Below are 14,999 nucleotides of genomic sequence, written 5' to 3' on the forward strand. Positions count from 1 at the left end.
TGTACAGTAGAGTGGATCAATTTTGGACATTGAATTTGTAATCAACATCTACAGTTTAAACGTCATATAAGAAACCTAAATATAAAAATTGATTTAGTCCTTGAGAAAAGTGGGGGGAAGGTGTTTCCATGCATTAAAAATTTTAGAAGTTTATTCTGGAGGTGCAACTTTTTTTCTTTCAAAGTATTGCTTTATGCATCTTTTTGAATTTGTCTTGTTGATTAATATAAGAATATCAAATTGGTTTTAAAAAATATTCATCCAAGCATGAAAAATCTTAAATTAAATGTAAAATCTCTTGGTTTTTAAATTTATTTATGGATTTTTCTTGCTAGGATCAATAGTTTTAAAAACAGATTTTTTATTCTTATTCTACTCTTCAAGACAAAATTGGGAAGGTGCATAAAGCTATACTTTGAAAGAAAAATAATTGCCCCCCCCCAAAAAAAAAAAAAAAAAATTCTCCCCACAAGTGTCTTTTTTAAAAGTTTACATGCATCAGCGAGCCTCCCCATTATTCAAAATATTTTCTTTTCATTTTTTGGTCTCTTATATAATGTTCAGACAGAAAGTGTATGTAGCACATTTAAAATTAGAAAATCATTGAAAATCAAGCCACTCTAATGTACAGCATTTATTTCTTCAATTCCACAGTACAAAATTATTCCTGTATTTAAATTTAACATATCATATAGGAAAAAATATTCTTGTATTTAAAATTAAAAATCATGTTGGAATTTTTTTTTACAATTTTTAAATTTTTTAATAATGTACAGCAAATTATTTCCTTTTTATCTCATGTTTTGAAATTTATAAGATAGTTAGAATAAATTACAGAAATAATGAAAGATTTAAAGAAGAGAGCGTCAGGGGGGGGGTCGAGGGGGGTTTCCCCCCTCAGGAGAGGGGGGTTGAGGGGGGTCTCCCCCCTCAGAAAAAGCTTGGGCTTAAATCTTCAACAAATAAAGAAAACAAAATTATTTTAAAAATTTCTTTTTTATGTTAAATATTATTATTTTTGTGACACTTGATTTTGAATGACAAAAAATGTTGAAATAAATATTACCCACTGTATGAAATGTTAAATTAGAAATCAATAATGATGTTGGAAAATTTATTCTCATTTTATACTCTGAAAAAAGGAATTGACAAAAAATAATAATTTTTATTTCAAACTTTTAAAACAGCATGCCTATTTCTTATTGGTTGACACTGGAATTAAAATAAAATAATGAATATTATTTCAAGACCAGAAATAAATTTGAAATAAATAATTTTCTTTCCCCTATATTTTTTATTCCAAAATGCCAAGAATTAATTTTGAAATAAAATAATTTTCTTTCCAATATTTTTATTCCTTTTTCTTATTGGACGTCATTTTGTGTCCAATGAGAGACTAGTGTTTAAATATTTTAAAGCTTATTACAGCATTTATTTTGAATATGATAATATCAACATTCTCACATTAAATGTGATAAAAAAAATTATTGCATTTCTCGCCGAATTAGGCAATTTAGAATCATTTGAGACTATGTTATTTTTTTTCAAAAATTTTTCCCCTTATAACCAACCATTTTTTATTCAAATATTTTTTACAGAGCTACCTCAAAAGATTTTGATTAAATATCTTTAAAAGCTTAGGAGAAGCACTGAATGTAAGATATACCTTGATAAACGAAAATTTGAAAAAAATGTCCCCCCGCAGGGTTGGTTATAAGGGGAAAAATTTTTGAAAAAAATAACATGGTCTCAAATGATTCCTAATTGCCTAATTCGGCGAGAAATGCAATAGAAACTTTTTTTTGGCGGCGGCGGAAAATGGCGGTGAACGGCGGAATCGGCGGTCCCGCCGCCGTTTTTTTTGAAAGATACCAAAACTTGTGGTAATTGGTGACCCAGCCCAAAAGATTTTACCCAATTATCTCCAAAACTAAAGGAGTAGCATCCAAAATAAAATTGCCCACCCCCCCCCCCCCCGTATAATATAAACAAATTTTTCTTGATACAAAAAAAAACAGTGCCAGTCTTAAAATTACAAGATTAAAAATGTAATACCAAGTTCTAGAGAGAACTAGTTATTAAATATTAATAATTTACAACTAGATATTGAAATATGGATAAAAATAGAAATATACAGAATCACCAAAATATATAAAAAAAACATGAATAAAAGCAATTTTCAGGATATAAACAAACAAGAATAATTTTCTGTTACATGAAAACTGATGTCTTTTTGATATGAAAAAAAGATAACTGTCCTTTTGTGTAAAGTTAAAATCAACTATATATAAATTAGCAAGAATGAGAACTTCCATAAGTAGCGAAGCTCAAAATAAAAAAAATCACGAAACCTTGTAACGTGAAAATCTAAGAATCCATCTAGCACCTCAACAAATAAGCAGATCCTTATTAAACTTTGTGGGGATATATTAATTATTAACTTAATTAAACTTAAAAATCTAGGAATGGACGTGGCACCCCAGCCAATAAGCAAATCTCAATAAAACATAATAAAAGTATGCAGAATATAAAAGTATTCAATCCCTGATAGTCGTCTATCTTGAGAAAATCGTGAAAACTTAATAATGTAGGAATCGATCTAGCACCCCAATTTAATTAAGAATGGTAACATATTTAGTCCCTGAAAATTTCAAGTTTCTATATATTATACGAGCCGCAAAAATCACATTTACACTTTTCTGTCTCTTAACAGACGGACGGACATTTCGAATTATAGAAAAGCTTCGCTACTAAAAACTATCCAAAATACCAGATCTTTTCTTTCAGCCCTACTGTAGCCAATGTTATATTTTAACTAACTTACTTAGATAGACAAATGGACATACAAATGACGTGCTAGATTGATTAGGCTAAGCCAAAAACTCATGAAAGCTTAACCATAAGAAAAAAACTTGAATAACGAACAAACATACAAACTTTTTTTGGGGGGGACCATTGTTTTAGATGTCCCATTGAATTGGTGGAATAAGTGAAAACCTAATGCCTATAATTTACAAATAGCAGATTTTATTTACAAATATTGCTTAAAAATGGTAATTCAGAATCATAAAAAAAACTTAGAAAATCAGAATCAATGCGAATTTTCAGCAAGTAATAAACAAAATAATTTGACCGATAGTGGCTGCAAGAATATAATCAAAGTTTAACTCGAATTTTCAAATGTGAAAAGTATCAATTTTTAACTGAAGCTTGCAATCCAACTAATTTACTTATTAGCTTGTGTCTTAACTATATCAACAACAAGTTGCTTGTCTACACATTTAGTACAGAATTCTTTGAACTTCGTAGTGTTAACCAGAGTCTTAGCATTCAGAACCACCATGGCCATTGCTGAGGTCTTCAGTTCTGCCAACCTATACCTGTAAAAAAAATATTTCAACTTATAAATAATTCTAATTAAAATTTTGGAAATGGCGGTCACCCCGCCGTTTATAGTGTTGATCTTTTTAACTGACTCATATCAGTTCAACCGCAGGGTTAGTTATAAGGGGACTTTTAACAAGAATGACAACATCCATAAGAAGCGAAGCACACAAAATCATGGATGGGAATACGAACAAATAGATTCAAAGTGTATATATTAAAATCAAGAATAGATTTATAGGATAAAATAAAAACATATTTTGTATAATGACGTTCAAAGTAAATTACATAAAAGATAATCATAACAATGGGAAAAATTATTTTGATACTGATATACCAAAAAAGTTTAAAATTGGACCAACAACACCAAAGATATGGGGAAATATGTAAAACATATTAAAAAAAGCCAAAAACCTGCTAAAAGGCAGTCTGACCGCCATGATTTCATTTAATTTTATTTAATTTAATTTTTATATCCTTAACCTAAATTTGAAAAATTGGGCTATATTCAACAGATATACGGAAAAATAAGGGGAAAATTTAAAAATAGCCAAAAAGTCTGCAAAAAGGCAGTCTGACCGTCATAGTTGTTTTCTTAAAACGACAGGAAAGGGGGAGGGGGTAAAATGTGGTGACTGCACACGACATACCAGCAATTTTATTTTGGGCACTACTCCCTTAGTTTTAAAGATAATTGAGTGAAATCATTTTGGTTTCTATTATCTATTACTGAAAAATTTTTGGAAATCGGACCATAAACACCAAAGATTTGAAGAAAAATGTGAAAAATACAAAAATAGCCTAAAACTTGCTAAAAAGCGGTCTGACCGCCATTGTTGTTTTAAAGCTAATTGTGCGTGCTCCTTAATGGGAATGTTGTCAATAAATTTCAGCCTGTTAACTTTTATAGGGGCCGAGAAAATCACGTTTACCTCAAACTAAGACGGACAGACAGACGGACATTTCAAATTATTGAGTAGCTTCGCTACTAGAAAAGGCGACGGAAATGGCGTTGAACGGTGGTCCCACCGTCGTATTTCTTTCAAAAAATCAAAACTTGGGGTTATTATCGACACAACCAAAATGATTTTATCCAATTATCTCTAAGGCTAGCACCCAAAATAAAATTTCTGGTATGTCGTGTCAAGAGCCGTCACATTTTACCCCCCCCCCCACCTTTCTTCGATTTGGATATATTGGTCAAAATATGGCAGATTCGGCACATCTTATACCGACAAACACTGGTAAGTCTGACCTGTCAGCGGCTGCAAGAATCTCCAGAACATTATCAACAGCCATAGTAGAGGCCAAGAGCTCACCACAGATATCTAAGACAGAAGAAATGCAATCTTCGTTAGGTTTATAAGTAGCAGCAATAACAAGAAGTTCATTGGTCATGGGATTTAAACATATAATATAAAATGTTACCAAAACAAAAAATATGGGTAATATCCTCTTAAAAATATTTTTTTAATTATGAAAATTTGTGTCCTAACCCCCCCCCCCCCCCCCACCCCGACAGAACTATGAACTCTGGCCGCAAGGAGAACGCCATAAAGGAATGTCACATTTCCCCAATTGAATATTTATTTACAATTGACTTGGCTGGTATAAATTAAATAAGTTTATGAACTAGATAACCTCTTCCCCTTCAGCATTACTTGATTCAGATGGTTAGAGGGAGGGGGATTAGCGACATGGATTTTGAACAGTTGTGTTTTTAGGTTTATTTTTTCAATTAATGAAAAGGTTCGATTGATGTTATATTCTAAAGAAGTTCAAATAAAAATATCAGATAAAAACATTAGAATGAGTAACAAATTAATTTTTAACCAGGGGTCTAAAGGGATAAGGCAGTTGCCAAAAAAATTAAGTACATCCCAATAGGTTATACACATGTCTACCTTCTCCCTAGATTATTATTGTTTGAAACCTTTGGACACTTAATGAACCAACCAATCAAAATTCTATTAAAGTCTCCTACGTTATTAACCAAATGTACTTTTACTTTGGGGACTAGTTTAATAAACAGCCTAATGTCCCCTCCATCCCTGATTATTAGCACAGTAACAAACATATTTACTCAGTCTATTGAGTGTCAGCCATCCTAACCTAAAGGCTTACCCTTGAGATCCTGTATTTGGAACTGGTCAGCAGCCTCTAGAAGTTCCATAGCATTCTGAGTATTCTCAACAATTCCACTGTAAATGAAACTCAGTAATTCCTGAAAAATTATAATAGATTTTTGTTGCATCGTATTATAGAGGACTCTACGGTTGTATCCGCTAGTTACTAGATAAAATAAATAATATCCTTTCAGACCGCTGCTAAAATTTGTACACTGCCGAATTATGTGATTTAAAACCATTCAAGACCCTTTTTCAAACTCTAGTTTTTTCTTTAATTAACCATGCCTAAGTTATTTTTGCTGGGCCAGTATAATCGTTTTACATAAAATATGGGTGCTAAAAACGTGTTAGTTAAAACAAAATTTTAATAATTCTATCTCAACCTTAATATTCTGAAAATGAGCTATGATTACCTTCACAATACCGATCTCCATATAGTCAAGCTTGATTGTTCCACTGTCCTTCTCCTTGAAATCACTGTCCAGCATTGTTTTGAATACCGGGGATCTAGCAGCAAGCAGGTTCTTGTGGCATTTCACAACCTCACCATCTTTGCAGTGAATATCAACATCAGCATAATCTCCAGTGGTCAGTAGCTTTTCCAGGTTGGACAGAAATATTGCAGTGCAGGACTTTTTTGGTGTTTTAGTTTTGTTGACAACACTAGTTGAAGCCACAACAAGGATAACTTCCTTTATATCATCAATTTTGCTCGAGTGGATAATCAATTTATCTTTTACTTCATGATCTTCAAATTTGGTATTCACTAAACAATCAGGGAGTAAGGGAGGGGACAATGGATCGAATATTCAATTTTTAGGAGTCTCAGACTTTGGGTACTGGCTTAAAGGGAATGTGCAAGAATTTAGCAGTTTCTAACTGACTTTGGGTACTAGCGCACATAATGCCGCTAACTCGTTTGTTAGTTTTGAATATTGCAGACAAGTATCAATAAACTTTGTTATGATGTGGCTGGTTTTAACAATTTTTTTTTCTCTCCAGAAAATATTATTTCATAGATAAAAACTTTATTGCGATATTTGTTTAATAAACAATCTAAGAATCCAATTAAATTTCGGGTTATGGGGCTATGGGTTAAATGGGTTCCAGGGAGATTTTTCTAGTTATTAATTACAGAATGGTTACGTCAGTCTGATGTGGTGGTAATGGAATTTTCAAATGAATGCTTTTTTCTTGGAACTTTCTTCTTATTTTATAGTTTTCTGTATTGTATTGGCTCTCCCTTTACAATTTCCTCCATATTTTCTGGATTAATCTGGATTTCAAGGTCTTTCAGCAAATACTCTTAAATTGAATTAATTGCCCATTGTCCCTCCCCTTACTCCTTGCTAAACAATAGTTTTAATATCATTATTAATTTAAATATATACTAGCGGAAGCTCCCCTAGAGGCCTCTAGGAGTTCTTGAGGAGGGGAGAGTTGAATTCGATTACCCAATTTTATCCTCACCAAAATAAAAACGCTAGGAAGTCCTTGCATCCGAATGACACACAACAACATATAAATAATGGAAAAGAAACGACTTTTCTCATGAGACAAAAAAAATTTATAAGGGGTGAAATTTGTTGGAAAAAAACCCTGATTTCAATGATTTCAATATCTATGATACAAAGTAGAATGATGTCTCTCTGTCCGTCTGAAGCTTAAGATCTCAGTAAGAACTAAACCAAATGGGCTCTACTCTTCAGGGATTATACCTACTGGTCCTGTGGTGGTTTAAAGCTATTTTCGTAGGGGTTGGACACCCCCCCCCCCCTTATAGAAAAAAATTATTAAAGGATTGAAAAGAAAGCGTTATGGATAAGTTAACCTATGGTTCGCAGCACCAAAATATTTTTGTTTTTTAAAATATATGTTCGCAATAATATCCAATTTTTTTTATTACCTCTTGGGGATAAGCCCCTAGAGGCTAGGGGCGAAGCCGCTAGTATCTAATATAGCAGTATATTATAAAATTATCTTTCATTATGGTGGTAGAAAATTGGGGTACAGTATACGTTACAAAAAATGACCGGTCTTTAAAATGATCTAGACCCCCCTGTAATGAAGTTAAAACCCTATTTTATGTGTGTGTGATCTTTATATACATGTATGATGGTGTTTGTATCAATCAATTAGACTAAAGAACATTTTCCGACATTTAGCAGACTATAAAAGAAAATATTCAAAATGAAAAAATTCAGACCCTTATTTTTTAAAGTAAATTCTACTTAAGCCCAAAAATCACATAGTAAAATTAATTTTAGCCTATGGGTTATTCAGAGTTTTATCTCAAGCATAAAATTCTGCTTCTATAGACACCTTACTCAGCTTCATAGCTCTTATACAAGTCATTTGAGCACAAAAAGCATGTATCAAGAACACAAAATCGATGAAATTTGGGCTTTGTGCCCAGGGTGCCCAATTTTCAGATCTTAGCCCACAGAAGGGCTAGAAAAAAGTTCTTTAGCTTTTTGGTAATGGCATAAGGAATAAAAAGCAGTTACCATTTGAACTCATAGTCTAAAATGACTTTAGAGTACCCTTAGGGCCCCTAATAGGCTAGAATCGAGACATTTTCCATTTTCAATTTTCAGGATTCAAGGTATGAGTCTTTGGTTTGACTTTAGCTCGCTTAAAGTGGAGCTAGGGTTGAGATATTGGAGTTTAGTCTTCTTTAACCTCTCACTATGGTATCTCAGTGTACTATACTAGCTTGGTAACTTGATATCTCAAATATCAAGGCGCTGAGACAACTTTTAGTGAGACCGTTTCGATAGAGGTAGGAAAAAATTCACTCAAATACATAATTGGTTGATTTTTGACATTTTTAATATCTTCTTTTATAGCCTGCAAAATGTTGGTAAATGTTCTTTAATCTCATTTACCGCAACAAACACAAGCATACATATGTATAAAGAGCACACACACAAAAAATATGGTTAAAACTGTACTAGAAGGGGGGCAATGGCATTTTAAAGACCGGTCATTTTTTGTAACGTATACTGTATATGGCAGATTTACTACTAGCAAAAATACAGTGATAATACTGTCATAAACACAGTGATTTTATGTCAAAAACACAGTATTACTGTCAAATTCACACCTGCATTTTTAAGAGGTATGACAAAAATACAGTTAATGCACTGTCATATTCACAGTTTTGCTGTCAATTATACACCTACATATTGACAAAAATACATCCATTTAATTTATGATTTGTCAATTATACACCTACTTAGTACTTATTGACAAAAATACATCTATTAAATTTATAATTATTTATCCATAATATTTGATACATAAAATAATAGTTAGGAGGTTGAAATCATGTTTACAAAAGCAGAAATATAATCTATGATTATGGTTTTGTCCCTATAAAAAGGTAATGTATAATTCCATTTTTCCCTCTCTTGGTAATGATATCATCATGGCCGATATGATTTTGGTAATGTACCATTCCACGTGTACCAAATCAACATGATAGTATTGTATATAGTATGTATTTTTTTAAATTTTACATAAATTTTTTATAATTATATTTAATTTTTTATGCATTTTTACAATTAACATAATTTAAAAATGGAATGGTAGATTACAAAAATCATTTTGGCCTTGATGATATCATTACCAAGAGAGGGAAAAATAGAATCATACATTACGTTTTTTAGAGGGTTATAATCATATATCATATTTCTGCTTCGATAAAAATGGATTCAATCTCCTAATTGTATTCAATAAATTCAATATTTAATAATATAAATATTTACTAAATCTGTTAGATAACAACAATATTTTTTTTAAAATTAGTTCACCTACTCTATAATATTCAATATTTTCTGTTACCTTCTTTTGATAAGTTTAGAATTATTGTTATGTAGATTAATTTAACTACAAGCATTAATAGGTATAAGTTATTACAACTTTGTTAAAATACTTATATTAATGTAAAAATATTTAGGTGTATTTTTGTCATCAAAACTGTGAATTTGACAGCACCATTGAATTTCATGGGTGTGAACTTGACAGTAAAACTGTGTTTATGACAGTAGTAAAGGTGTAATTTTGACAGTGGATAAAATAATATTGCCAAAAATACAGATAAAAACGAAATTGACAAAAACACCCACTTTTTGTCAAAAACACAGTGGTTGTATTTTTGCTAGTGGTAAAAGTGACAGCATCCCGAAAATTGCAGTAATCACCAGAAAAGAATGGGCAGTCTATTTTAGGGGGGGAAAAGTCATATTACTGCAAGTTAACAAATTTGCTACCCCAAAAATTTCAGAGTATATTAGTCTGCTTACCTACAATACTGCCTCTAGCATCACATACGAGTTCTCCTGATATTACAACACACTTGTCTGTACTAACCATCTCCATGCCAATCTTATTCTGACTACAATCCAGAAATAGCCTGCAGTAGGCATCAGCGGTAGTGGGCAAAAGAAACTTAGGGGAGTAAATTTCAGGATCAGAAGAAAAATATTTAAAAATGGACCAGGTTATTGAATTTTTACCATGTTTACCAGTGGTAATACTACCGTATGTGATCATTATGAAAATATTTCTGAAAATATCAACAGTGCATTATAAACCAGGGAGGGAGGAGTCACTGGGATGTTAATTTATTCTAGTTCCCAAAGTCACAGCTTTGTTTAGCATAAATAGTAATTAATTAAATTAAAATTGAAAATGATTGAAATAGTTTTACATTGTCAAATGCTTACTAAAAGTCAAACTTTCAAAATTTCATGTAAAAAATTTAACAATGATGGCCAATTCCAAATTTTAAAAAAGTTAAACAATGCCAACAATGATGAAAATATCCATACAAGCAAAGCTCTGAAATGGTAGGATATATAAACATCAACACTTGTATAGTGTTATAGAACTGAATAAGCAGAATATTATTAATATATAAGCAGGGGTGTATATTCTACATGGGATCCCCTGCTCAAGGGGGGGGGGGGAATAAAAAATAGTTGGTTGGAGGGGATAAAAATGTAAAAATTAAGAAAACTGAAAACATTTCTTCCATTTCCCATTACTCCTTGGTGAAAAAACTTTTAAAAATGTGTGGTAGGAGGGATAAAATAAATAAAATATAGAGTTCTTTAAATATTTTTCCATTTTCCCCCTACTTGGTGAGAAAAAACTAGGGGGTGAAGAAAAATAAGAAATTTTGTAGCAGGGGGAAAAAAAATCTTGTGCAGAATATACACCCCTGTATATAAGTTTACTTACTTACATTTTTAGGAATTGATGATTACAGATGCTTCGCTCATAACATTGTAACTTGTGGAATAAGGAGTCAGTATTGCAAAATCAGATGAATTGAATAATTATAACATACAAAAATTTGTTGTAAGAAAAGGAAAAAATCAGCATGTTTTTAAAGTACCTATGGACTTTATGGTTACAAAGGGGGGGGGGGGAATTGGTACACTTACAGGAAATGCAAGGGAGGGGGCAGAAGTGACACTTTTTAAAACCAAAACAAAAAGTCATAGGAACCCAACTAAGTAGAGTAACAGCTCTGAGATTTGGTATGGCAGTTACTTTAAAGAGGTATAATATGGAACTGTGAAGAAACAGCGGCGGAACCGCCGCTCCCGCCGAATTTTATTTGCCTTTTCTCGCCATATTAAACAATTTTCAATCATCTGAGATAAACTTCTTTTTTTTTATAAAAATTTCCCTTATATTTTCACTTGACACCTGTAAAGATTTTACACTTCCAATTTTTATTTATATTGACATGGTTGAAAGTTTCTCAGATGATTGAGAACTGTCTAATTTGGCGAAAAAGACAAAAATAATTTTGGCGGGAAACGGTAATTTTCGGCGGGAGCGGCAGTTCTGCCGCAGTTTCTTCCTACCTACCTCTTTATAGCAACTGCCATGTATTATCTCAGAGATGTTATTCTTTATTTAGTTGAGTTCCTTAACTTTTAGTTTTGAATTCAAAAGTGTCACTTCCGCCCCCCTCCCTTTAGTACCAAATTTTGCCCTGGCCGTTTGGGCTTTTGTTATAGTTATCAACCTATTTCTCTTTGTAAGCTCTAAAAACTACAGGTAAAACTAAATATTGAATTTTGGGACTTACTTTCTAGGGGCTATTGGGGGCAATAGAAACCAAACACTAAAAATATGAGTTCTGAGCTTATTTTTAACGATATCAACCTGTTTTTTTAAAGAAAACATTTTAACAAAACAAACCATTCCAGAGTTCATTTTGGGACTTTTCTTCTAGGGGCTAGTGAAGCAAAAGACCTCCCAAGCACTAAAATTTTAAGTTCTGAGCTTATTTTAGAGATACTGAGATAAATTTTTTTAATGAATACTTTTTAACATAACTGAACCAAGTAACCATTACAGATTTCATTTTAAGACTTTCCTTTTAAGAGCTATTGATGCAAAAGACCCCCCCCCCCCTTCAAAAAAAAGCTGTTCATAATACAATGTGAGAAGTAACTATTACATATTTTGCTTAAAAATAGTAATGCAAAATCATAAAAAAAATTAAGAAAATTAATCAATACGAATTTTCAGTAATAAACAAAGAATTTTGACTAAAGCCCCTAAGAGGAAAGTCCCAAAATGAAATCTGTAATGGTTCGTTAATTCAGTTAAGTTAAAAAAGTATTATAAAAAAAATCAGGTCGATATCTTCAAAAATAAGCCCAGTACTCATATTTTTGTGTTTTGGGGTCTCTTGCTCCACAAGCCCCTAGAAGGAAAGTCCCAAAATGAAATCTGTAATGGTTCGTAGATTTGGTTATGTTTAAATATTATTTTTTATAAAAAAAAGCAGGTTGATATCTTCAAAAATAAGCCCAGTACTCATATTTATGTGTTTTGGGGGTCTCTTGCTCCAAAAGCCCTTAAGAGGAAAGTCCCAAAATGAAATCTGTAATGGTTCGTTAATTCAGTTAAGTTAAAAAAGTATTATAAAAAAAATCAGGTCGATATCTTCAAAAATAAGCCCAGTACTCATATTTTTGTGTTTTGGGGGTCTCTTGCTCCACAAGCCCCTAGAAGGAAAGTCCCAAAATGAAATCTGTAATGGTTCGTTGATTGGGGTATGTTAAGAAAGTATTATAAAGAAAAAATCAGGTCGATATCTTTAAAAATAAGGTCAGAACTCATATTTTTAGTGTTTTGGGGGGTCTTTTGCTCCACAAGCCCCTAGAAGGAAAGTACCGAAATTCAATTTTCAAAGAAATACGTGTATATCAAGTCATATAAGAGAGCCTACAAAAAGAATTAGGTTGATAACTTTAAAAACAAGCCCATACGACCCTCCCAAACTTTGGTACTGAATTTCATTTCCTATAAGTGTACAAACTTCCCCCCCCCCCCCCTTATTTTTATTACATATTTAACCATTCTGTTAAATAAATGTTATTTTGTGTTATGTTATGAAGTTTAAATTGCATTACAAATTGTTTCATGTACAGATATGTTCAGTTCTGAGATACTTAATTAAATATTTTTATCATAGAAAAATTTATTGTTATTGCTGTGCTGTTTGTATATAAAGTGTGTTACCTTTTTTTATGTTTTATTATTATTTGGCCACAACTTGGTCAAAAATGCTCACAAATCAGATCTTTAAATACTTATTTTTACTTTTCTGTCATTTTTAAAGTATGATTCTGTTAAATTGGCTATTCTTGAAGGGATTTGTGCATTAAAATATACTGAAACATAATATTGGGCAGAAATTAATGTATTTCAAAGAAAGAAAATTTTGAAAATAAGAAATTCGACCTCTACCACTTCAGAGGACAGCTGCCAACCTCCAGTTGACAGGATATAGTTAAATACTTGTTAGCAATAATAATTAGCTCAAAAAGTAAAACAAAAAGTTTTTTAATATGGCAAAAAAATGATAAGCTAAATCTTAATTTTGGGGATGATGATCTAAAGGATGCTCTTACCGGCGGTGATGATGACCCAAATGGTATCCAAGTACATGAGCGTTATGACAACTTATCTATTGAACAATGGTCCAATTTTTGTAATTGTAGCATCCTCCAATTAAAAGTTGTAACAAGAAATATAACCATCTTTTAAAAACTACTATATTTACCTTATGAATTGGAGAATTTAAAAACCATGATTGTATGTTTTGGGATTTCTCTTGATTGGAGAATGCTACAAATACAAAACTCAGACCATAGTTTAATAGATAAGTTGTCATAATGCTCATGTATTTGGATACCATCTAGGTCATCATCAACAACAACAAGAGCGTCTTTAAGATCATCATCCCCAAAATTAAGATTTAGATTATCATTTTTATGCCATATTAAAAAACTTTTTGTTTTACTTTTTAGGCTAATTATTATTGCTAACAAGTATTTAACTATATCCTGTCAACTGGAGGTTGGCAGTTGTCCTCTAAAGTGATAGAGGTCGAATTTCTTATTTTCAAAATTTTCTTTCTTTGAAATACATTAATTTCTGCCTAATATTATGTTTCAGTATAATCAATGCACAAATCCCTTCAAGAATAGCCAATTTAACAGAATCATACTTTAAAAATGACAGAAAAGTAAAAATAAGTATTTTTTCTGTTGATTTTATGGTATCTGTGCATATAAAAGGTAACACCCAAATTTGCCGTTTTTTAGTATTTTCATAAATTTTTCTTGAAATATAAAGATATCTTAAAACTGATTGATTGGGCTTGTAAAGGAACCATTTGAGTATCTTCGGTCGAAAATGGTCTGATTTGTGAGCATTTTTGACCAAGTTGTGGCCAAATAATAATAAAACATAAAAAAAAGGTAACACACTTTAGATATAAAGTAGAAAATTCTTGTTTTAAATCTAATTTTTAAATATTTCTTAAAAAGCTCTTTATTATAAAAATTTCAAAATGAAGTGCACTTTTGAAAACTGTTAGGACTGCATTGAGCTCGTTTGTTTACTTTATGTAGTTTTTAAGGTAATCTAGTTTTAAACACCTTCTAAAAAACTCTTTTACATTACACATTTTTGTAAAAGAATGGCACTAATAAAATATGTATTTGAAAATGACATGACTTCATTGTTCTTGTTTTTCTATAATCTTGTACTGCAAACAATAATCTGATCTCTAAATAAATAAAACAAACATTTTAGGCTTTTTATTTACTTCATTCGTGGATATAAAAGTTATTTATCGGATATTTCCCGTTGATATTTTTACAATGGAATGCAGGGATATAAAGGGATAAGACAATAACAGATAAAATGATGTAAATCCCAAATGATGATACCCTTCCTGTAAATTATAAGTAGTGGTTGAAACGTAAGGTCTTTAAATTTAATATGAATCAAACAAAGTCCCAAGTTGTTAAGCCAACGAATTATTATAAAACTTTGGGGACTAAGTGTTACTTACAGACCAAAGTCCCCTCCCTCCCTGATTTAAATGTATTATTAACCTGATTGCTATCAACTGCTTGAGTCCATCTTCTGCTTTCAAACGTT

General features: G+C 31.5%; 1 protein-coding gene across 3 annotated transcripts; it reads right to left on the minus strand.

The window, feature by feature from the left end:
* Positions 1–1,500: 1,500 nt before the first annotated feature.
* On the minus strand, positions 1,501–6,521 carry LOC145325785 (speckle-type POZ protein B-like). 3 transcript variants are annotated; one of them, XR_013881594.1, is made up of 5 exons: positions 5,927–6,521; positions 5,509–5,608; positions 4,640–4,712; positions 3,016–3,380; positions 1,501–2,229 (listed from the first exon to the last, which is right to left on the minus strand). XR_013881594.1 is itself a non-coding variant. In XM_080168744.1 (4 exons), the coding sequence occupies exons 1-4, from the start codon at positions 5,999–6,001 to the stop codon at positions 3,227–3,229; spliced, it is 402 nt and encodes a 133-aa protein (XP_080024870.1). In that variant the 5' UTR covers positions 6,002–6,521; the 3' UTR covers positions 2,879–3,226. The 3 variants fall into 3 exon arrangements, 1 of the variants encoding a protein (XP_080024870.1); XR_013881595.1 differs by having other exon boundaries at positions 2,211–2,229; positions 3,036–3,380; XM_080168744.1 differs by lacking the exon at positions 1,501–2,229 and having other exon boundaries at positions 2,879–3,380.
* Between the last annotated feature and the right edge of the window lie 8,478 nt (positions 6,522–14,999).

Source organism: Acartia tonsa, chromosome 8, assembly GCF_053477335.1.
Source record: "Acartia tonsa isolate MP-2025a chromosome 8, ASM5347733v1, whole genome shotgun sequence".
NCBI classification, from domain to species: Eukaryota; Metazoa; Arthropoda; class Copepoda; order Calanoida; family Acartiidae; genus Acartia; species Acartia tonsa.

What these genes read in the sequence shown, in the direction of transcription:
- LOC145325785 (XM_080168744.1), bottom strand. Translation starts at nt 6,001, where the DNA reads ATGCTGGACAGTGATTTCAAGGAGAAGGACAGTGGAACAATCAAGCTT. An exon ending in CCAAATACAGGATCTCAAGG is followed by an intron (nt 4,713 to 5,508) that starts GTAAGCCTTTAG and finishes CTTCTGTCTTAG; the next exon opens with ATATCTGTGGTGAGCTCTTG. An exon ending in ATTCTTGCAGCCGCTGACAG is followed by an intron (nt 3,381 to 4,639) that starts GTCAGACTTACC and finishes TTTTTTTTACAG; the next exon opens with GTATAGGTTGGCAGAACTGA.